Raw genomic sequence first — 24,394 nt, forward strand, 5'->3', positions numbered from 1 at the left:
ACTCACAGCTCTTATGTGTGTGTTTTTCTTTAAGTCAACAATCCAAAAGTAGAGGTGAATATGGGACTAAGCATAGAGGACTGTTTAAAAGTCAGCTTAAGGGACAGTTAAAAGCCCATATCCCTTTATTCTGTGCAACTGAGCAACTGTCCCTTCCCCACCCTGAAAGAGTCCTGGAGGTTTCTACTCTCAGGAGTTCAAAAGAAAGGGTCTTCGGGCAGGGGGTACATGGTCTAGTTGAGGTCAGGGGCATCACACTGAAAAAAGAATTAAGTGATAGTTTACAGACTCAGCTGAGCAGTAAGAAGCTCCCAGAAGATGACCACCCCTGTTATACCCTCCAGGTAGAGAACTGAAAGGATCCTCTCTGGGAAATGTGACCAGCCCAAGAGAAAACGCCTAAAAATACTGACACGAAGGGTAATCATACTACATAGCTGAGCTGTGAATTGCAATTATGTGAGTTATAATAACGTAAACACTGAATAACAATCTAACTGAAATCCCCATGTTCCCTTAAGGGAAGTCAATGGATAATGTCTCAAATTACAAATTACAAAATTGCAAAATTAGGAAGTAAAAATATAAGCATGTTATTAAGAAAACAGAGAGCTGAAAGAGCAGAAAGTGATTGCTTCCAGGGACTGGAAAAGGAGGGCAGATTCTGCTGTTTCTTTGAAATAAGCCTTGTACCAGAGTGTTTAATTCAACTAGGTACACAAATAAATTTGATAAAATGTAATTTAAATAAACCAGAGTTTTAATCATAGGGTCTAATGCACTCATTCAAGAAGAATGCCAGGCACAACCTGGGTAAATTATATAACATCTTAAGACCCAGTGAAGATGATAATACCAATGTTCTCATTTCCTCCCCGACTCCATGTGAGGATCAAGGCCGGTTTCACTTACTGAGTCATCCATTCGACAACGTTGCCTGAAGCCTGGCTACGTGTCAGGCACTGTTCCAAGCAGTGTGGTAACAGCAGTGAACCCAACGAAGTCGCCGTTCTCCTGACTTAGATTCCAACATGGGGCACAACAGGTAACCGGTCCCAAAATAGTAAGAGAACTTCTGGTGGGGGGGTGGTATTAAGTGCTATGAAAAGAAATAAAGCCGGGCAAGGGTCCACGCCATCAGAGAGTCAGGTGGGAGGAGAGCCCTATTTTGGAAAGGTGAGGAAACAGGTCTCTCTGAGAAAACATCACTCCTACAGAGACTCAATCGGTGGGGAGGAATAACCCGGGGCAGCGCATTCCAGGAGGAGGAAGAACAAACGAAAGGTTCTGAGGCTAGAACAGGCTTCCTGTTTGAGGGACAGCAAGCAGCCCGGAGGAGAGAGAAGTGAGCCAGGGAGACAGACCAAGGGTAAGAGACAGACCGGGAGTGGGGCAGAGCCTGCAGAGTCGGAGGCCACGCTGAGGACCTGGAATTTTAACGTGATGGGCAGTCACTGCGGAGTCTGAGCAGAGCTCTGAGAATGGCTTTACCTTCTGTAAAGTATTATGCGATAATTATTTGCTTAAACAGAAATAAAGTCTATTTTTTTGCAAGTTTTACATTGAGATATAGTTGGTTTACAATATTATATTATTTTCAGGTATACAACATAGTGATTCACAAATTTGTAGATTATATTCCATTTGTAGTTATTATAAAATATTGGCTATATTCTCTGTGCCGTACAATATAGCCTTGTAGCTTATTTTATACATAGCAGTTTGTACCTCTTATTTAAAGTAAGGGGTTTGATTACAGCAAAGATGTATATATGTAGATAGATAGATAAATACACATTTACATCTCTATACATTTATTGTATATCATATGTGATCTATCACTTAGTTATGACCTTCTTTTTCACGTTCAACTTTGTTGCTGTCCACACAGTTCAAGTAAGTCCATTTTCTTGCCATCTCCCAAGTAAGTCTTAACCTGGCAAAAGCAATTACCTACTATCTGCATTCAATGCACAGGGCCCAGGAAAGTCAACCTCCAGAAAAAAAGTACTAGTAAGAATCAACTCATAATGGGTGAGACTAGCAGAAATTACCCCGAGAACAGTTCACAGATGTGTCACTCATGAAGTGTCAGGGACACTTAGTACAGTCAAGATGACCAGGGGCAGCTGTATAAGGAAGTCTATCAAGGTTGCTACCGTATCAACTGTGATACAATCTTACCAAACCGTACTTGTTTGTTTTCTGTGCTTCTCCAACAGGTGGCAAGGGACCTGGCAAACTGTGACTCTGCAGAGACGTTGTATCACTGAATGTTGGGATGCAACTGACAGGACAGATATCAAGATTCAAAGTAATTGTGAGACAGAAGCCCCCACTTGCAGAATTCACAGAAGGAATGAAGGAGAGCTTGTCCTACGACTCTTGAATTCCTCAGCAAGGTCAAGAATACAGAAAGGGGTGAGACAGAGTGGGGAGTCTTGGGTCCTCCTAATACAAAGAGCCCCAGGCAGACATAGAGAGCTCAGCAGAAAGAAGCTGGATGTGTTGCGGGTACCAGGAGCTGGAAAGCTGTCCCACGTGACTATCTGGAACAGAGAGGCGGCTCACTGGGAAAGGACACTGGAAAAGCCAGGGTTCCATCAGGGAAACTCCAAATGCCATGAAAATGCCCCAAAATAGAAAAAGTACACTTTAATCATCCACCAGACCCACTCAAGGCCATCAGATCGAACCATCTGCTGAGTTCACAGGACATAAAGCCACACGGGCCAACTAAGAAATGTCCAGCCTCCTTAATTCTCCTCCCTTTCCACACAGCAACTCTGCTAGTCTCCAGAAAGCAGCAGATGAGGGAGGAAGAAGGAGGCAAGCAGAGTGTAGAGAGAGGAAAGACCTGTACTGCAGAGGAAGGACCGCAGGCCTGCAGTGGCGTGAGAGAGGTCCAAGCTGGGGATGCAAAAATATGTAACCCTAGGCATGGCATGTGGCTGAACGCTCCATTTACTAAGCTTGAAAGTGTGTTTGCGACTTAAAGTGACCATAAAACTGTCCATTCCCTGAGAATGAGCACAAAAGCCGGGGCTCAGCCAAAGCTTCCAGTTAGAGGATGGTGAAAATTAACCCCCTGAGTGAGGTCTTAAAGGGACAGTAAGAAACATAAATAAAGAATGTGTGTTTTAGGGAGGGTGGGAGGGAGGGAGACGCAAGCGGGAAGAGATATGGGAATATATGTATATATATAACTGATTCATTTTGTTGTGAAGCTGAAACTAACATACCATTGTAAAGCAATTATACTCCAATAAAGATGGTAAAAAAAAAAAAAAAGAATGTGTGTTTACAAAAATAAACTCAAAGTGGCTTAAAGACTTAAATATAAGACATGACACCATAAAACTCCTAGAAGAGAACATAGGCAAAACATTCTCTGACATAAATCGTAGCAATGTTTTCTTAGGTCAATCTCCCAAGGCAACAGATATAAAAGCAAAAATAAACAAATGGGACCTAACCAAACTTATAAGCTTTTGCACAGCAAAGGAAACCAGAAGCAAAACGAAAAGACAACCTATGGAATGGGAGAAAATATTTGCAAGTGATGTGACTGACAAGGGCTTAATTTCCAAAACATACAAACAGCTCATACAACTCAGTAACAAAAAAACAAACAACCCAATCAAAAAATGGGCAAAAGACCTAAATAGACATTTCTCCAAAGAAGACATAAAGATGGCCAACAGGCACATGAAAAGATGCTCAACTTCGCTAATTATTAGAGAAATGCAAATCAAAACTACAATGAGGTACCACCTCACACCGGTGAGAATGGCCATCATTAAAAAGTCTACAAATAATAAATGCTGGAGAGGGTGTGGAGAAAAGGGAACCCTCCTACACTGTGGGTGGGAATGTAAATTGGTGCAGCCACTGTGGAAAACAGTATGGAGGTTCCTTAAAAAACTAAAAATAGAGATACCATATGATCCTGCAATCCCACTCCTGGGCATATATCCAGAGAAAACTCTAATTCAAAAAGATACCTGCACCCCAATGTTCACAGCAGCACTATTTACAACAGCCATGTCATGGAAAGAACCTGAATGTCCATCTACAGAGGAATGGATAAGGAAGAGGTGGTACATATACAGTGGAATACTACTCAGCCATTAAATGCCATTTGCAGCAAAACACGGATGGACCTAGAGATTATCATACTATCGATAAGTGAAGTAAGGTCAGAAAAAGAAAAATATCATATGATATCACTTATATGTGGAATCTGAAATATGACACAAATGAACTTATTTACAAAACAGAAACAGACTCACAGACACAGAAACAAACTTATGATTACCAAAGGGGAAGAGGTTGGGGGAGGGATAAATTAGAAGTTTGAGATTAGCAGATACACACTACTACATACAAAATACATAAACAACAAGGTCCCACTGTCTAGCACAGGGAACTATTATATTCAATATCCTGTAATACACCATAATGGAAAAGAATATGAAAAAGAATAGATACAAATATTTTGAAATCCATGGATGGGGGGAGCAAGAAGCCTGCACCTGGAATGAAGGTCCGGGGGCCCCACCGACCACTCAGGATCCAGTCCTGGAGAGATGGATTGTAGTCTTCCTTTGAGGAAGACCAGTCCCACATTCTTCCTGTGTGTAACCTCCAGACTTCAACAAGGTGTGCTAATATCCACTTTCCGGAGAAGTTAAACATTTCAGTAGCCTACTTTTCTCTTTCTGTCCATGTACCTGTATTTACTAAAAGTTCTATTTAGGAACTCACCCAAAACAAAAGCAGTTCCCGACCCTAACTACCCTCATTCTCATCAAAGGCACTCCAACTCCTCTCTCATGACAGACAGGTTTCAAGAGAACTGTTTTAAAATGCAGAGTTGTGTTTTGAAATCACTACAGTGATGGTTTCTAAGACTAAATTCTCTAACTCTAAGGACTTTTGTTTTTAAAAAAATTATTCACTTGTGACTGCTTAATTTTTGTTTCAGAGAATTGCTGATGTAGCTGAAGCCTCATGTCTCAAATGACTCAAACCAGACACAGAATTCACTGTATTTCACCGTGAAAGTCTTTAACTATTACTTCCAGAAATGTGTTTATATTAAGTAAATGAATCATCTCTAGAAAGAAAAAAGAGAAAGGAAGCTATAAAGGAAGCAAACAAAGTCAAAAATATTCCTGGTTCTGGATAAACAACAAGGTACTACTCTATAGCACAGGGAACTATGTTCAATAGCCTGTAACAAACCATAACGGAAAAGAATATGAAAAGAATATCTATATAACTGAGTCACTTTGCTGTACAGAAGAAAATAACACAATGTTGTAAATCCACTATACTTCAATAAAATCTAAAAAAAATAAATTCTGGTTCACAGAAGCCTCAAGGTCACATAATCCTTTGAGTTTCCATTCCTGTTAATTAGGTCAGCCTTTGACACCTGAATCATTTTCCTGCCTTTTCTTTTTCAATCCTGCTGTACCAGAGTACCATTTGCAGTTGTAAGTGACCTACTTAATTAGAATATGGAACCCTCAGACAGAAAAGTGTATTGTATTCACTCTATTTCGCTCAATAGACCTTATTAAAGAACTGAATTTCTAATTTGGTTTGCTACAAACCATACACTGTAAGCAATTCCAAAATCCAAATATCCAGGTTTTATTATAGTCAGGAGTGTACATTCAAATACAGTTGCGGAGGAGGAGCACAGGATCAGGTGTCGGTGCATCTTGGTTCTCTGTCCAGCTCTGCCGCTAACCCCTGTGTAAATGGGGGCACATCCTTAACCTTCCTGAGCCTCAGACTCCTCGCCTCGACAAAGAGAAGGTTAGATTCCCAGGTCCTTTAGGGCTCTACGTATCTGTGACTATTTCCTGAGTGCCTAGCATGTACAAGGTACTATGCTCGTTATAGGGGAGAGGGGAAGTACAAAGGTGAAGTGTTGCCCTGTCATCAAGAACTTTGCACTCTAATATGGAAGAGAAGATGATATAGGACAAAACCAAATGCCATAGTTACCTTATTTATCTTCTTCATTCCTCATCATTGGCACTGTGCCTGGCATATTGTATTAATAGATGCTCAATTAAATGACATAAAAGAGATATAAAATGCCTCTGGACATTTAGAGAAGAGAGGTTACATTCAATGGAAGGGAATCAGAAAGCATTCATAGGTGTTATATTTGAGTTGGTTTTTAAAAGGCCATTCAACTTTCACTTGCTCCCTCACACCATCCTCTAATTTGATGCAAAATCTTAAGCCAAAGTTCAAGATTCTCCATGCTCTGGTTCCAATGTATCCTTCGATCTTAGTCTCTCTCTTACATAAAATCATGCTGTAGCCAACCAATCTCCTTGCTGCAACCTCAGATATTACCCGTAATTTTCTACCTCCATGCCCCCATTCATGCTGTTCTTCATACTGAAATGTCCTCCAATCCCAACATAATCCAATTCCATTATCCTTCAAGGCCTACTTCAGATTTCCCCTATTTTATGAAGGAGATCTTATGAAGCCTTTCCTGACCCCTCCAATCATGTGTGCTCTCTCCCTTCTCTGAAATCCCACAAAACTTGTCGACATTTCTCTTATGGTATATACACCCTTCAGCACTGCATGACAGTTCAGTAATATCTGTGTCTCAAGATTATACTATTTGACATCAAAAACTGTATTATTCCTCCACACTGCCAAACAAACGGTAGCGTTCAGTAGATTATTTTGACAGGACAAATTAAAAAAACGCTCCAGGACATAGAAATTGAATGAACAATGGTGCTAAGTCAGGAACATCTGTGGCATATGCCTAAAATGCTGACTATTCCAGTTTGATTTTTGAACGTAAGTTTAGCTGATATAATCACAGGAGTTGAGCTCAGAAGGCAGGCCTGAGTCTTTACACAGAGCCTTAAGTGGCAGGGCAATAAAAATGGCATATATTCAGTTCTCAGTGGAGTCACTGACAGTTTTGGGAGCTGGACAGTGACAAAATCCGAGATATGAAAAGCAAACCAGAAGCATCCTGGTTGACACATCAGTCTCCTGGGAGTTTGGTTGGAGGCAAGTCCATCCCTGAGAGAAGAATCAGGTCTTAAGTGTGCAGATAAAATTAAGTGCATGCTCTGCAAGTCTGTGAGTCCAAAAAACTCACTACATAAATACTGCTTTGTAGGCTTCCCGGCAACCAGATATTTGAGTGCGCATCTCAGTAGAAGGAAAGAGACAAACACGAAAGCAATCATTACTGAATTTCCAAACTGGTGAAAAAGCTAAGGTTCTCCGCAGAAGGGAGAAGGGAACAAAAAAGTACACCACACACAAAGGACAGGAAATCAAAATAGCTCTGAATTCCTCAGCAATAACACTGGAAGCTAGAATACAGTGGGAAAATGTCTTAAAAATTCAGAAAGAAAAGACTTTCCAACTTAGAATTCTATGCTGAGCCAAACCATCAGTGAAAGTAAAGGTAAAATAAGCACATGTTCGCACATACAAAGTTTCTGAAAACTTACCTTCCGTGAACCTTTCTCAGGACACACTGAAATAAAGACACAAACCGGGACTTCCTTGGTGGTCCAGTCGTTAAGACTCTGCACTTCCACTGCAGGGGGCGTGGGTTCTACCCCGGGTCAGGGAACTAAGATCCCGCATAGCCAAAAAAAGAAAAAGAAGAAGACACAAACCAAGCCAGAGGAAGATAAGGCATAAGAGAAACAGAAAATCCAACACACAAGCGAAGTACAAGGAATCCCCAGACTGATGGGCAGCCAGGACAGCACCTGGGCACCAGGCAGAAAGGATGACAGCTCTAACTGGACATGTCAGGAATCTCTGGGAGACATTTCTTTAAGAATATCTGGGGGCTTCCCTGGTGGCGCAGTGGTTAATAATCTGTCTGCCAATGCAGGGGACATGGGTTTGAGCCCTGGTCCGTAAAGATCCCACATGCCAAGGAGCAACAAAGCCCGTGCACCACAACTACTGAGCCTGCACTCTAGAGCCTGCGAGCCACGACTATTGAGCCCGCGAGCCACAACTACTGAAGCCTGTGCACCTAGAGCCCATGCTCTGCAACAAGAGAAGCCACCACAATGAGAAGCCTGCGCACCACGACGAAGAGAGTAGCCCCCACTCGCCACAACTAGAGAAAGCCTACACACAGCAATGAAGACCCAACGCAGCCAAAAAATAATTAATTAAATAAATAAATTTTAAAAAAAAAGAATATCTGGTGCCACTACAGGGAAAACAATTTGTACAGGAAAAGAAATCTTAGTATCTTAAATCATGGCTCACTGTGACTACATGATGATGTAAAAACTAGATGCTAATCTATCTAAAATGATGATGATATAACTTCTGGGGAAGAATATGGGGCTGAGAAATGAGTGGGAGGAGCAAGGGTGAGGGAGGAGAGTTAAATACTCATCTTCCGTAGTAAGAATCAATATATAATGCCTAAAAGTGAAAAACCAAGAAGTCACAATCAAAGTGTTACTTGAAAACACAGGAGCTCTATGTGCATGTATAACATGTTAAAAAGTTTTAAATGTTTAGCCCCGGCCCGGTCCGGCCCATCCCCCTCTCCGCTGGGTCCTTGAGGCCCAGCCTGGTCGGGCTGCTCGCGGCTGGGAGCCAATGGCCAGACTGGCCGGACAGACAGGCGCACGTGAGGACGGACGGAGGGATACACGGAGGGCCGCAGGGACGCTCGGCCCGGGCCGGTGCTAAGAGGCCCGCCCAGGAGGGCTGGGGCAGCACTCAGAATTTTTATTTGGCTGCTACCTTAAAATACAGGCCCTAAAAATGCCAGCTTGTTTGGACTTAGAAGATGACCTGGATAAATGATAAAAATTAAGAAAGACATTTTGGTTTTTTTATTGTCCACTTGGCATATGCTTCTGGAATAATATTCACCATGGTTATGGATGACCTTCCAAACTTAGAAGACATCTATACTCCCTTGTATTCATCAACAGTGGAGGACTCAGAGGTGGACTTTGACTCTGGACTAGAAGGTGATGACTCAAAAAGTGATAGTATTTTGGAGGATTCCACAATCTTTGTGGCCTTCAAAGGAAATACAGATGATAAAGACTTCAAATGGAAATTGGACACAATATTGAAGAAAGTACCCGATTTGTTACACATGGAATCCAGCAAGCTAAAGGTACAGAGGTAGAGGCCTGGAACAGTGTGCACGTGACATTCAACATCTCCCGGGAAGCAGCGGAGCGGCTACGGATCCTGGCTCAGAGCAACAACCAGCAGCTTCGGGATCTGGGAATTCTCTCCGTTCAGACTGAAGGGGAAGGTGCTATCAACCTGGCTTTGGCTCAGAACCAAAGCCGAAATGTGAGAATGAATGGACCCATGGGAGCTGGAAATTCAGTTAGGATGGAGGCGGGCTTTCCCATGGCAGGTGGTCCAGGAATGCCTAAACGCCTCCCACCTGGCTTCGCAACAGGACAGGCCAATCCGAACTTTATGCAAGGTCAGGTGCCTTCGACCACAGCAACTACCCCTGGAAATTCAGGAGCCCCTCAGCTTCAAGCAAATCAAAATGTCCAGCATGCAGGTGGTCAAGGAGCTGGTCCTCCTCAAAACCAGATGCAGGTGTCCCATGGGCCACCAAATATGATGCAGCCCAGCCTCAGGGCAATTCATGGCAACACGAACAGCCAACAGACTGGTAGTTCTGGGGTTCCTCAGGTGAACCTGGGCAACATGCAAGGCCAGCCCCAGCAGGGCCACCATCTCAGGTGAAGAGCATGCACCAGCAGATCTTGCCCTCCCAGAGCAGAAGGCCCAGCAACAAGGTACCTTGAGCCCTCAGAACCCTATGATCCTTTCAAGGGCCCAGCTTATTATGCAGCAGGGTCAGATGACAGTGGATCCTCAGAGCCAAAATCCTGGGCTCTCGTCCCAGAGGATGACCCCACCCAAGCAGATGCTTCCCCAGCAGGGCCCATAAATGAGGGTACCACATAACCAGATGATGGGGCCTCAGGGGCAAGTTTTGCTTCAACAGGACCCAATGATAGAGCAGATTATGACCAATCAGATGCAGGGGAATAAGCAACAGTTTAACACTCAGAACCAATCTAATGTCATGTAGGGACCAGCACTGATAACGAGGAGATCAACTCCAAACATGCAAGGAAACATGGTGCAGTTTACGGGACAGATGTCAGGACAGATGCTGCCCCAGCAAGGGCCCATGAACTACAGTCCATCTCAGGTTATGGGGATTCAGGGGCAGGTCTTGAGGCCACCAGGGCCCAGCCCACATATGGCCCAGCCGCATGGCGATCCTGCTACTACAGCAAATAATGATGTCAGCTTGTCTCAGATGATGCCTGACGTCAGCATGCAACAAAGCAACATGGTGTCCCCCCTCTGCCGGCGTCCAGGCCATGCTGGGAAACAGTGCCTCGGGAAACCACTTCTCAGGCCATGGCATGCCTTTCAACGCACCTTTCAGTGGAGCACCCAATGGAAATCAGATGTCCTGTGGTCAGAATGAGGCTTCCCGGTCAGTAAGGAGGTCACGCTAACAAGCCCATTGTTGGTCGACTTATTGCAGAGCGATATCTCTGCAGGCCATTTTGGGGTAAAGAATAAGCAAAATAATACCAATGCAAATAAAATGAAGAAGAAGAAACCCCCTCGGAAGAAGAAAAATAGCAGGATCTAAACACCCCAGGTACTTGCCCACCTGGTCTGGAGGAGGCTGATGAGCACCATTGCCTAGAGAACAAGGAATTAACCTGGACAACTCAGGCCCTAAACTGCCCGAATTTTCAAAGCGACCACCAGCCCCTTCACAGAGTTTAGTCCCGAAGGAAACTCCAGCCACAGCACTGCAGGGGTCTCTTCCCAGACCAGAACTCGAGGCAAATGCTGCCACAGTCTCTAGACAAAGCAGTGAGCCTAAAGAGATAACTGAAAGGTCCAAAACTCCAAGCCGAAGAAACTCCCGAACTGAAGAGCCAGCTGTGGCTTCTGAAAGTGTGGAAAATGGACATCATAAGCCATCCTCTTGGCCTGCTCCAGCCTTCAGCCCGACTGAAGACATAACCAGTGCAGTGCAATCCGAGTGAAGAAAATCCAAGTAAACAAGCTGGACGATGACTTGATATTTGTAAATGTGTGTGAAGCTTACAAAAAGCAGTTTTGAGCTGTGGCTTTTTAAAATCCATTTTAATAATGTGGTCCTTTTCCTGGTCCCTGCAACCTGTTTCATAAAGTGCAATAGGGAAAGCGGAGTTGTTGAACCCTTTTGGTGTTGCAAGATGAAGTTCAAGGTTTCTATACTGTTGCCATGTATTGAGAGGAGCTAATGCGATTATGTTATTAGTTTTCACATTTCCTAAGCAGCCTAGAGTACAGGGTGAGCATTTTTAGATCTTCTAATAATGTATGGTGCTGTGGAAGTACTGTGTCTGAATAGCAGTAGTGGGGCAAAAGGAATCTTCTCATTTGGAAATGTTGTAAATAATTTTATTATATAGTGTTTTGGATGTATTTGTTGTAGAAATGGACCAGTGAGTAAAGAGAATCTTAGGGTTTGTACAATGTGGGAAAAAAAAAAGTTTTAAACGTTTAAAAGATAGTGACTGTGATACAACCACTCTGGATATTGGTCTGGAAATTCATAAATGTAAATTCGTAACAAATAATTCCACTGCTAGGTATGAATCCTCGCGAAGGCTCACACACGTACATGGATTGTTTACTGTAGCGTTTTTTGTCATAAGAAAGTTTTTTTAAAACAACCTAAATGTCCAACAATAGGAAAATGGTTAAATGAAGTGTGATATATAAATACAATGGAATTCTATACAACAGTAAAATGGGTGAACTGGAGCTATAAGGATCCAACATTAACAAACCTCAAAAACCATGTAAGAGAAAAAGTAAGTTACAGAGAGAGAAAGTTAACATATCATACTATTTACATAATTTTTAAAACATACAAAAAATATTGTATGTTGTTTAAACACACACACAGACACACACACACACCAACTTCAGGATCATGATTCCCTCCAGGTAGGAGGAAGGAAACAGGATGGGGTCAGTGAGGGGCTCATAGAGGCTTTCAATTTTACTTGTAATATTTTATTTCTTAAGCTATGTAGTAAGTACGTAAGTACCCATTACATTATATATATATTTTTGTGTCTAATTGAAGTATGTCTAGGGGCTCCTGGTAAAATTTGGGAAATTAAACTCATACATTTAATGTTGCTTCATCTCAAAACACCCCTAGAGGGTTATAGTCCCTTATCCAAACTCTCAGAGATTTATGTGTTTCAGAATTCAGAATTCTTTGGATTTTAGAAAAATGTATCAGGATGCAATCCCATATGTTACATTACACCTTCAGTGGGACCTGAAATCAAGTGATGCTCAAAATAAGCATCTGACACTATTCAGATGGTTGTTTGTCCCTCAGAAAAAATCAGCCATCAGCCTGGCCCTGTACTAACAGCCCTCACTCCTCAGACCTACACTGATTCCCCTCTAAGAGCAGAGGAGGAAAGCAAGTGCATGAGGACACCTGCAGGCCTTTGGAGGCTCTGGACTCCACCACATCTGGATGCCTAAGTGCCTGGAATTCCCTGCCTCCTCACCTCTACCAGGCATGAGTGCCCATTGCTCTGCAGCCCTGACCAACTGTGGGGCACATACACCACCTGATTCCTGCCGAGCCCATTTTCTGCTTTACTTAAGTTGTTGTTGGGCAGATCACTGAGGATGACTCAGCCCTACAGCCCAGTCTCAGTCCTGCCACTCCAAAGCCAGCACTATACACACACACACACACACACACACACACACACACACACACACACACACTCATACCACACTCTAAAGCAGATGTCCTTTCACTGACTTCCTAACTTTAGTGATTAACCTTGCCTATCTTTGGTCGAGCTTGCTAATCTGTATTCCCCCGTGCCCCTATCACTCAGCACCCAGGAGCTCCATATTTCTAACAGCTGTTGGCATCTTGCTACCCCCAACTGGCTGGGTCTGGCTGCCCTTCAATGCCAGCATGACATATAATCAGCCTCGGGAAGTGATGAATACCAACTTGCTCTTGAAAGCTGATGTTGAACAATCTTTTTATTTTTATTTCTGAGTAATGAAATCATACTGTGCTGAGCTTATGTCCAATTAAACATCTGTTATGGTCATCAAAATCTCCTGGCCATTATCACAGATGACATTCTGAATTGATATCAGTATAATCAATAGCCAATTCCTGAATAACAAGTTCAGTAAGCACAACACCCAAGTGTGAAAAGGTGAAAAGAACTAGGTCTTCTCCCCCATAAATACCAAGTGGCCCAGCCAACCACCCCTCTGTTGGTCCAGCTCACTGATTTATTGTATTTGCTCAATGCTCTGGCCTTCCACAGAGCAAGTGCAGAGGAAATCGGGCGTGCCAAGTGCTTTCAAGGGGAGCCCACCATCTCTTCCTTGGGAGAAAGGCAGTAACTCAGCATTGAAGTAGGATGTCAGCAAGCTAAGGGAGAAAGGCAAAAGCCCTACTTACCATAGAAGAGGAAGGCTTTGGTCCTGTGATGATGGAGGTAGGTCCGGTTGATGGTGAAGAAACAAGTGTCTGCCCCGCACTGGCCTAGCCTTCCAGTTTCACCAGTCAGTGGGGACCACCAGAGCATGATGGGGTAGCTATCAGCTGCCAGTGTTTTTTTCCTATTCAGGGTCAGTCCTTCTCTCTTAAGGAATGGATGGAGATGTATAGGCTCTTCTTCCATTTGTGCATGTCCGTCGTTCAAATTAGAATTTTTAAACTTCATCCTTTCAAATTTTCCCAGCTCAACCACTACCTAAAAGAGATGACGATTATTACCAGTGTCAGACTGTTTAATTTCCTTCTGTACATCTCCCATTCATCTTGATGATTTAGCTTATTAGTTTTCTATTGCTACCATAACAAATTATCACAAACTGAGCAACTTAAAATGATGCAAATTTATTATCGTACGATTCTGGAGGTCAGAAGTCTGAAATGGTCTCACTGGGCTAAAATCAAGGTGTTGGCAGGGCTATGCCATTTTTCAGGAAACTCTGGTGGGGAATTCGTTTTCTTGCTTTTCTTTTAGAGGCACCCACAGTTCTTGGCTCATGGCCCCCTTCCTCCATCTTCAAAACCAGCAACGTTGCACATCTCTGACCCTTCTGTTATCGTGTCTCTCTCTGAACACAGCCAGGGAAGAGTCTTCTCTTTTATGGACTCATGTGGTTACACTGGGCCTGCACAGATAATTCAGGGTTATCTCCTCACCTCAAGGTGTGTCACTATAATCCCATCTATTTACAAAGTCCCTTTTGCCAAGTAAAGTAACATATCACAGTTTCCAGGGATTAGGGTAGGGACATAGCTTCCAAAATATCTACCAACAAGGATGCTTCATTCCACTGAACACATAACAGATACATCTCTCCTCCATTTCATAGGCAAGTATAGAATCCAGAAGTGGTTGTGTCTCTTAATGAAACCTGTGAGAGTCAGCGTTATTCTCTGGCTATTGCTGGGGATTACACTCTGGGGAAAATAAGTTATAAATTGCCAATTGGTTTCTTTTCAGTACAATTAAAGGAATCATAACATGGATTTTATATTTCTAATAATATCCACTATGGCATAGAGATGGCATAGGTACTGGGCTCCTTCTCACTTAAAACCTTGTTTTTTAATTTATTTCAAGAGAGTCTGGGTCCTGGAGAGCTACGTCATCAATCACAGTAATCTGAAGGGCAGGGTGGACTGAGTGAAATCAGAGGGGCAGTAGTTCTCCAAAAGCGCTGCCTTTTCATCAAACTTTAAGGTTTGATATTGACATGGCATTACAAAAATATGTTAGAGAGAGCAGTATAAAGTAGGGGCTGGTCTCTTTCATATATAACAAAACATTAGTAGTCACACTATACAATAAATAAAGTCGGTAAAAGAAGGCTTATTTTCACGTATTAACTGGCCCACTTGTCAACAAAGGACACTACCTGTGTGGCCCGCAGACCCCACTCTCAGCAGCCAGTGGTGGTGCCTTCTTTATGTATTTGCTACCTTTAGTGTCAGAAAAGGGCCCCGCCCACTGAGGTGATACAGAGTCTGTAACTCCCTGGGGAGGGTCTATAACGTTCACTGGATTCTCTGAGGGATTCAAGGCCAAAAAAGCTATTAAGAGCCACTCAGCAAACGCCACATAGTATTCCAAACGGAAGAAAGAATTCTATTATTTTTTTTTAAAAAAAGCACAGATTACTTGTGACACCAAAGTCATCATTAGAACAGTAAGACCATCACTGAAAACTAAAAACCCTTGCCAATAGCTTTCTAAGCCTCTTTATGATAACATAATAATGTGGCTATTCCCCAGTACCTTGATGGAATGGAGTTGACTTGTAGCTACAAACACTCTTTTTCACCCAACCTTTCCCTGCAAATATACAACCAGGTACTTGAAAGAAACACGTTTAGAAAGCCATGTTTATAACTTCAAAAACAAATTTTGCTCCACATTTCTGATCAAAGTCTACTATGTGAGGTATAAGGTCATATCCAAATAATAGGGACTGGGACCTCCCTGGCGGTCCAGTGGCTAAGACCCCACGCCCCCAATGCAGGGGGCACGGGTTTGTTCCCTGGTTGGGGAACTAAGATCCTACACGCCACAGGGCGTGGCCTAAAATTTTTTTTTTAATAAAAAAAAAAAACATTGAATAATAGGGATTGCTTTAAGGAGAGAGATTTCTAAAGCAGAAAAGTCCAGCCCCTCCAGTTCAAGCAGGTCCTGGATACCCACCTCCAAGACAGACAAGCAGGGAGCCAGGGGTTTCCTCTGACCAGAATCCCAACCTGGCCGTGGAAGGTGGTGGAAGTACAGTGCAGTACTATCTGCCGAAGTCCTTTTATAAGCATAAGCTCATTCAGTCCTAAGCGAGGAGAAGGGAAGCCCTCCAGAATAACACGCCCAGAGAACACTTCTGTCTCCATCAGCTCCACGTCTGAAACACTCACATCCACAAATAATCTTTAAAAGTCCTTTTGGATTTTGAAATGGACAGCTGGTCCTTGAGTGGGTGCTAAAATATCTCAACTCGTATTTCTACTTTTAATATCACTGTGAAACTTTTATTTTACTTTGAATTCAGCAAATGAAGTTGAGAATAACCAACTAAATGAAATAAACGGGGGGACTCAGGAAACGTTTCAGGTCATTCACCCCACTACAGACAAATCTATTAATGCAGATGTGTGTGTTCTGCAGAACGACTAGCTTGTCCTCAGAATAGTCACTACTTCTTCAAGAATGGCATCTTTCGGGGACTTCCCTGGTGGCACAGTGGTTAAGAATCCACCTTCCAATGCAGGGGACACGGGTTCGATCCCTGGTCCGGGAAGATCCCAGATGCTGCAGAGCAGCTAAGCCTGCGCACCACAACTACTGAGCCCGCGCACCACAACTGCTGAGCCCGCGTGCTGCAACTACTGAAGCCTGTGCGCCTAGAGCCCGTGCTCTGCAATGCGAGAAGCCACCGCAATGAGAAGCCCGTACACCGCAATGAAGAGTAGCCCCCGCTCGCCGCAACTAGAGAAAAGCCCGCACATAGCAACGAAGACCCAACACAGCCAAAATAATTAATTAATTAATTAAAATTATTTTTAAAAAAACAGAAGGGAGTTTCCTGGCGGTCCAGTGTTTAGGACTCTGTGTTTTTGCTGCCGAGGGCAGGGGTTCAATCCCTGGTCAGAAAACTAAGATCCTGCAAGCCACACAGCAGGGCCAAAATAAGAAAACAAAACAAAAACGAATGGTATCTTTCAGAAGGGATCATGACTTGGAGGAGGCCACCCAATTCTGACCCAGTAAGACAGACAGAACTCTACCTTCTGTTACTGTAAAACCAGTACCCTGCAAGAGTCACAAACTGATCCCCTAACCCACTGATTTTCTTTCTACCTGACACATCCACTCACTAAACCTGACACATCCGCTCACTGAACCTCAGTTTCGTCTGTTAAAAAAGAAAGTATTTTCCTTGCTTTACAAAGAAAATCCTGATCCTGAGAGATGATGCAAAAAGTAAAGTACTTGGAGAGAATGGGGTGGTGGCAAAGGCCCAGGAATCAACACTGCACAACCCAAATTCTTGGTACCTGGAGTGTGACGAGCAGAAAGACAGTAGCTGTGACGCACAGGCAAGATGCCAGAAGCTTCCTCCTCTGAATCCGCACCATGCTGCCCTGCCCTGGGTGACTGACAGAGGGCTAGCCTGGTTACCAGGTGTTCTCGAGTCGGCCCGCAGCCCAAGACACCTTCACGCGGAGGAACCATCTGGGTGCCAATTTCCTCCACTGCCATTCCTGCTGGGACCTGGTCTCCATGGAGGACTGAGAACTGAGGCTCTGAGTGGGTCTGGCTTGGCATTGAAAGGGAACAGCATGCAGTCTTCTTAAGCGATCATAAGAGCAGCTGGAGTTTCTTTAAACCAGAAGGCATCAAAAAAAATCTGTAACAAATGAGCAATATTTTAGCCATAGTGCAGAAGATTTCATAAATGTAGTCTTGCAGGGTTACCATGTAGAAACCCAAAGCTTAAAACTAAAAGGAGCCTTTGAGATCATTTAGACCTAATACCTCACTCACAGATGAGGAAACCAGGACCAGAGAGATGAAGTGACTTGCCCAAGGTCAGAAAGTCCATTACAGGAGAGTGAGAGATCGACAATCAGGTCCCGAGACTAAAATGATGCTTCCACTTAATTTTCCCTGCCATCAGACTTGAATTCCAAAAGTCATTGACATGTAGTCATTTCCTTCTATCTGAGTTTCAAAAGAGCAGAGAAGTGGAGCAGAAATAACCAGGACTGTCCATCCACTCCTGTAAAAATTAGGGAACAAACAAATCAAAGTTTCAGGCATTGATTAGAAATGGAAAATGATCAACTGACCCCAGTTCCCCCCAAGGAAAACAACTTCAGCTACAACATAAGGAATTCAGATTACTGATTTATTTGTTTAGTCTTTTATGGCAAATGCACTAAAGCAGTGGGTTATATGGGTAGTACAGTTCTCTGGACATCTTGAAATAAGATTTCCATCCATCTGAAATGGATGATCTCTTCCAAAAGCTTTTTAAATGCACTAAATAGTCCCATAGAATGCCTCTTATTCCCGGGGTTCTCTGAAGTCAAATGTCTTGAGCAAATGACCCTGTGGAGTTCAGAGGAAAGCAAGGATCAACATTCCAGAGGAAGGGAGTGCTCCAAGGGTTGATCTAAGATCTGACTGTACACCTCTCAGATACAGAATTGAAGATACAATGAGAAATATAAAAATGATGTAGAATTCTGGCTAAATGCCTTGGTCTTAAAGGTATGCTCCCCTCTCATGCATCTACCTTAATTAACTTTTAAGTCTAGGCTATTTCTTCTCCTCAGAAACAGCCAAAAGCGCAGTTTTCTTCTTTCATCCACAGAAGTCTCGCAATCCACAGCGCCTAAGAGAACGGGCTCTAGAGTCAGCCTGCCAGGATTCAAATCTCAACTCCCCAGCCTCTCCTTGATTCAATTCCCAAAATGTAGAAAATAAGGTGCCTAATCAGAGAGTTACTGTGACAATTCTATGAGATAAAACTGGCAAAACACTTATTTCAGAGCCTGACACATAATAAATATCCAAGAAATGTTTGCTATCCTCATGTTTAAATATTATTATAATTTTTATCATAGCTTTAAGTGGAAAATGAAGTTGAATTCATATAAAGTATGATACTGACAGATCAACTGGAACTTCACAAGGAGGAAATACTTTGCCAAAGAAAAAGAGATCATGAATATTTGTTGAGTGACCTATTACGTCCTTTCTTAAGTACTCAGCATGCATGAGCTCATTCAGTTCTCCCAACAACTCATGAAGTAGCAATTTTTAGCCTCATTTTTAAGGGTAAGAAAGCTGAATTTGAAGGAAGTAAAGTAACTTGCCCAAGACTATAACTTTGATGAGTAATACAACCAGAAACTAGTCAGACTCCGAAGTTCATACATTTTTTTTTTGCGGTACACAGGCCTCTCACCGTTGTGCCCTCTCCCACTGCGGAGCAGAGGCTCCGGAGGCGCAGGCTCAGTGGCTATGGCTCACGGCCCAGCCGCTCCGCGGCATGTGGGATCCTCCCAGACTGGGGCACGAACCCCGTGTCCCCTGCATCGGCAGGCGGACTCTCAACCACTGCGCCACCAGGGAAGTCCCACACATTCTTTTTATATTTTGTTAACACAAAGGCTATAAAATTCCCACCAGATAATACTAACACTCACAGTTTATCTGCCTAAATCACAGAAAAAAACCTCTGTACAATAGCTCTCTGTCAGATGACGTACCAGGGAAAAAAGTATCAAAAGTCCAAAAGAACCTGAAAAGCACCTTTCCTTCTACTCAGTAGATGCTAGTAGCTATTAATCACATAAAATGGGGAGCTAGCACATTCGGGCACCAATCCGAGCTGCCATTTATATATAATATACATTTGGACAAGTTGCTAAATTTTCTAAGCCCCAGTTTCTTCACAGTAAAGAATAAATGTTAACTCTCATTATTTCTTTCCCTTTTATAACAGAAAGGTTATCTACTTTTTGTTTTATATGCAAAAGCAATTTATTATAACTACAATTAATGTAACCCAGATTAGGTAATGAAATAATATTACCACTTTAAATGGATATAAAGCTAAATCATTTTCAAAAGATTTTTCAATATATCACTCCGCTCAATCTTATCCATTAACCACTTTGTAATGTAGGTATGGCCATTATTATTATTCTCGGTTCCCACAAATAAGGAAACAGATCCTTGTAAGTTTAAGTGATTTACCCACAATCATAGTTTTTAAAGATGACGTGGGTCTAGAAATCAGGTCACCTGACTCCAAGATCAGTGGAAAAGAAAGAGAAGGGGAAAATAGTGACAGCTTGTTAAGAGTACAAAAGAGTCAGGAATAAAGGAAAACAAAAGATGGAGAGAGTGTGTGAGGACACAGTTTGGGATATTTTTACAGCTAGTACATGGCTCAGACCTGTCCTCGGGCCTTTTTAAGTCTTTACATGGCTGTACAAATTATGACAGAAGAATTTAAGGTTACAAATTCCCTTCCATCCAAAGAATCTCAATTTAGGTTATATTCCCCAAACCAGAAGTACATAGTGTGGTCTCAAGGACTGAGCTGTGGGTAAATACCCACCACTAAAGAAGAGAATCAGCTAGTGTAGATGGTATTATGATTTAGAGCAGGCAGCAATCAACCAGGCCTTGGGGCACATCAACTGAATATACCTATGGCATTAATTACCTGGGAGTTTTTCATCAAGTAAGCAGTTCCCCGGCTGGTGGGACAGATGGGCTTGCAGAGAGCACCGTGAAGGCCAACAAGCTCCAATACAATGGGACTCCAATGGGTCCCCAAGAAGAAAGCTCCCTTCTGTTTCATCGTTGCCCCCAGGGTGAATCTCAGAGTCCTCCAAGAGAGTGCCCCAGAACAGTCCTTCCCAGGCTGGAGTAGTGTGTGTTTGTTCAGACAACCATGCAGATAACATCTGAAATGGACTTACTAACCGACCCTCATGACCCAAGCACTGAGCCCTGAAATGCATGGTATGGCTGTGTGCACGGCCTGGGGCCGGCCATCTGCTGCCCAGAGAGGGGTCTGGAGCTGAGCGTGACCATCTCACACTCCTGCAAATGCTATTCCATCAAAACCAGCAACACTTTCACTCCAAAATAATTTCAGCGTTGTCCGCTTTAATTTGAATTAAAATGGACAGAAGAGAGACTGAACATCTTAAAGTGAGTTAGCAGCCTGAGGATGCCAGCTTCAAATGTCAGCCACACAGGGCCGGCCCAAGGTGCAGGTTAAGGGCCTCAGAAATGGGACTAAGAAGACTTCCGCCCTGTGTCTCTGAGTGTAAAATGAGAAGCCAACCCTAGGTGACACACACCGGGGAGCTCTGGGAAGCCTCCTTGGATCATCTCTTCTCTAGTGATTGGTGAGTCACTTGGGTTAATGAGCGACTGTCTTAACTGAGTTTAAGGGTATATCAGGGAGAGCCTTTCAAAGGAATGTATCTAATTACCAAACAAATTATTCACACCAAAGTGTCATTTTCAAATAAGTTGACTCTCCCAACCTGTTTTCATTTTATGACGGGTAAACCCTCAGAGCGTCCCTTTAAGTGGGGTGCTGTCCTGGGAAAGGCTGATGACAAGGCAGGCAGATGGGAAGGTCTAAGGGCCTCCGGACAACTCTCCAGGCAATTTTTAACTAACTCTCTTCAATTATACTTGTCCTCACGGACACTCCTCATCATTTGACTTCAAAAGCTTGATAACTGGGATTTCTACCAGTCTGACCCACTAGCATCCTCCGTTCAGCTGTAGAGATGTTGTTGGAATGTAGACTGGATATCTCTCCTCTGATTAAAATCCATCAATGGCTTCCCAAAGAGTTCAATATAAAGACCAAATTCATCAGTTTAGAAAACAAGACTCCCTGGACCCCGCCCTACTTCTCTAGCTTCTACCACACATACCCTTTGTTCTGGCTGTTCCTGGGATACAACTTCCTGTTCTGTGCTCTGGTCCCTACCTACAACACCCATACCTCTTTCACTACCATAGCCATTCTCCTGGACGTTCAAGGCTACCTGCTTTGGGAAGGGTTACTCCTCCCTAGTACCAAGTCAGGAGATCTAGATCCATACCTTGTGCTTGTTTCTATCACAGCAGTGGAGAGAATGCTGGGGGGTTTTAGGAAACTCTTTAAAGCTGCTTTATTGGGTACATATAAAACAACTGTCGAACATTAAAAAGTTGACTAATGTAAACAAAAAAAAAAGTTGACCAATGTTGTTAATTATCAGAAGACTATCCCTTGGCCTGATGAGCATGGTGTGATGGTTCCACAGTTTCCACTTTCATCCAGTTTTCTTTATTAACATTTATTTGTGTTAATGTGTTCCTCAACCTTTTTTAATAGACTTCAGATTTTGCTGAGTATTTATTTTTAAGTAGAGTGCTCTGGCTTGCAGATTTCTATCTTGGAAGGTGATCCTCTTGGCCAAGCACACATTGCAGGAGAAACAAAGAGAATAATGAGAGAGAAAGGGATACTGACAGCCTCGTGAATCAAGACTGGTGATTAACAGGGGTGATTAACTGGGGGAAGGAAGTTGCAGCACGAGCACCTTTACTTTTCTATTGCAGAACTGAAGGTGATGCCATTCTTAAATTCCAGACACATACTGAAGCACTCAAATTATACAGTATTTATACAATCTCACTTAGTGGGTCTACTTAATGTAGAAACTAGATAAAAACAAACCCAGACAGACAACTAAATAAAAAGACTCAAATAAAAGCATTCCAAAAAAATAGGTTTTTTAAGTGGAGGAGAGGGTCCAAGACTGGGAAAACTCTGTGTCACACTAAGAGCTGAACCAGCGCCTCAAGAATACGACTCTTTCTTTCTCGTCTTTTTCCTTGGAAGGTGTTCTTTGTAACTGTTCTTTCTCCAACAAGGGCTAATTGGTTACTCAGTAACAATTTTCCTTCCTGGCAAAAGGTTGTGAATTAAAGGCCCTCACCGCTTTGATCATTCATGTAATCATGAGTGAGGAACCGATTAACAATGACAAAATCTGGCTAATACTTCAGATGCCTAAAGACGAAGGGCTGGACCACATGATCTTCTGAGGTTGCATCCCAAAATTGAGCTCTCTGATCCCATGAATAGTGCCCAAGACCACCACATAGAAGAAAAATTAATCAAGTAAAGAGACAGTGATCAAGACAATCTGAGTCATCACAAACTAAAGATTTCTGGAAATATATAAAACAAGAAATATTTCTATATGACAAGTTTTAGGATTACTTGATCTTTATTCTCCTTTTGACTAATTCAACATTAACTTCTGAAAACTCAAATTTTATTCTCAAGTAAATGTCTGAAAAATACTGTAAATAAAGATAAACTTATTCTTTTTTAATGTTTAAAAACTCATGGTCAAGAACTCTATTACAAATGTTTATTGTAGAATGCTGGTAATTGAATTAGGTACTAGACTTCTTACTGACATCAACTCTTTACATTCCAAATTTAGAGAGCATTTAAATATGGGTTGGAAACGTCTGCAAACTGAGCAATAATTACACATATATGAATCACATCATTGTTTGTCCAAACAATACGTTCATTTTCTTTATTTCCTAACTTTAACCCTAGTGTGAATTTTTTTCAGAAATGTTGTTTTAAGATAAAACTTGAAAACTACTTTTTTTTTTTTAGTTGAAGAATTTAAGATGAGCCATAGAACAGTAACAGCTGAGACTGTATATTTAAATTCACTGTTACACACTGCCATCTAGCAGGAAGGCAGCAAATGAAGAGTCAGGACAGCAATTTCAAAAATGGGGCAGACCTACATGATCCTCGGATGCTAGGACATTGCCTCTGGCTTACAGGCAGGAGAGGGGGAAAGTTCTAACATTGAGGCTAGATGGGTGGCTCTGCCCCTTTATTGTGCAAATACCTGGGCCGCTTATTCAATGCAGAGAGTAGCCAGGACCCACTTAAGAGTCCCCCTTGGGAGACCACGTGGACCAGGCAGGAGAAACAATGCCCTAGTTGTAGAGTGACATCACTAACAAGCCCACCAGTGGTCATGAGTTTCTAGGGTGTCTCATCTTCAGAGAAGGAAGGATGTATAAGGAGATTGAGGTCCTGAAGACCAACTTGCCAGATTCAAAATTACAAGCAGCCCTCAAATGAAATGCACAATCCAGGTCACGACATGCATACTACTCTACCCGACTATCGCAGGGCTCTGTGACAGTTGGGGCCTGCTGGAGCAAAACAGTCATTTTGCGTGGCATTTGCTGTATATTAAAGAAGCGTTAAAAGATCTCCCCAAAATGTCTTAAAATCACACCAATGTTCTTTTTATACATTACACTAGCTGAGTTCTGAGGGCACTAATCAGGTGCAAAAATATCTAAGAAATGGCTTGCATATGATAAGCAAAGCCTGCAGTGCCGGGGACTCTCGCGGAGCATCTTCTCCGTTAAATACGCAATGCTCTCTCTACAGCTCGACAGCCAGAATCGCTTCTACTTCAGCACACAAAATTAGCAACAAGTGATTCTCAGTCAAGACACGGGGAAGAAGGAAGCCGTTCACAAAGCACAGAGGCGGAGTTAGGTTCTGGAATTGGTGGGGCTGGGAAGATCGTGGCAGAGGGGGAGGTACGCGAAAACCTTCCTTGGGAGGGGGGTAGGGGTGGAGGCGACGGGAACCCGCG

At 42.8% G+C, this 24,394-nt stretch overlaps 1 protein-coding gene and 1 pseudogene across 12 annotated transcripts in view; one reads left to right on the forward strand and one right to left on the reverse strand.

Annotated features, from left to right (window-relative positions):
• Positions 1 to 24,394, reverse strand: part of FUT10 (fucosyltransferase 10) — a 96,228-nt gene that overhangs the window by 57,198 nt on the left and 14,636 nt on the right. For 3 of the 12 annotated variants that reach the window (XM_033848896.2, XM_033848895.2, XM_033848888.2), the window contains 4 exons: positions 18,448 to 18,546; positions 17,685 to 17,928; positions 17,204 to 17,556; positions 13,574 to 13,868 (listed from right to left, as the gene is read on the reverse strand). In XM_033848896.2, the coding sequence (XP_033704787.1) occupies positions 13,574 to 13,868; positions 17,204 to 17,284 (376 nt within the window). In that variant the 5' untranslated portion in view covers positions 17,285 to 17,556; positions 17,685 to 17,928; positions 18,448 to 18,546. The remainder of the gene's footprint in view (positions 1 to 13,573; positions 13,869 to 17,203; positions 17,557 to 17,684; positions 17,929 to 18,447; positions 18,547 to 24,394) is intronic. The other 9 variants (XM_033848890.2, XM_033848889.2, XM_033848892.2 and 6 more) reach the window with 6 other exon arrangements.
• LOC101338306 (nuclear receptor coactivator 6 pseudogene) lies at positions 8,755 to 11,123 on the forward strand (annotated as a pseudogene).

The sequence above is a fragment of the Tursiops truncatus genome, chromosome 21, assembly GCF_011762595.2.
Source record: "Tursiops truncatus isolate mTurTru1 chromosome 21, mTurTru1.mat.Y, whole genome shotgun sequence".
Taxonomy (NCBI): Eukaryota; Metazoa; Chordata; class Mammalia; order Artiodactyla; family Delphinidae; genus Tursiops; species Tursiops truncatus.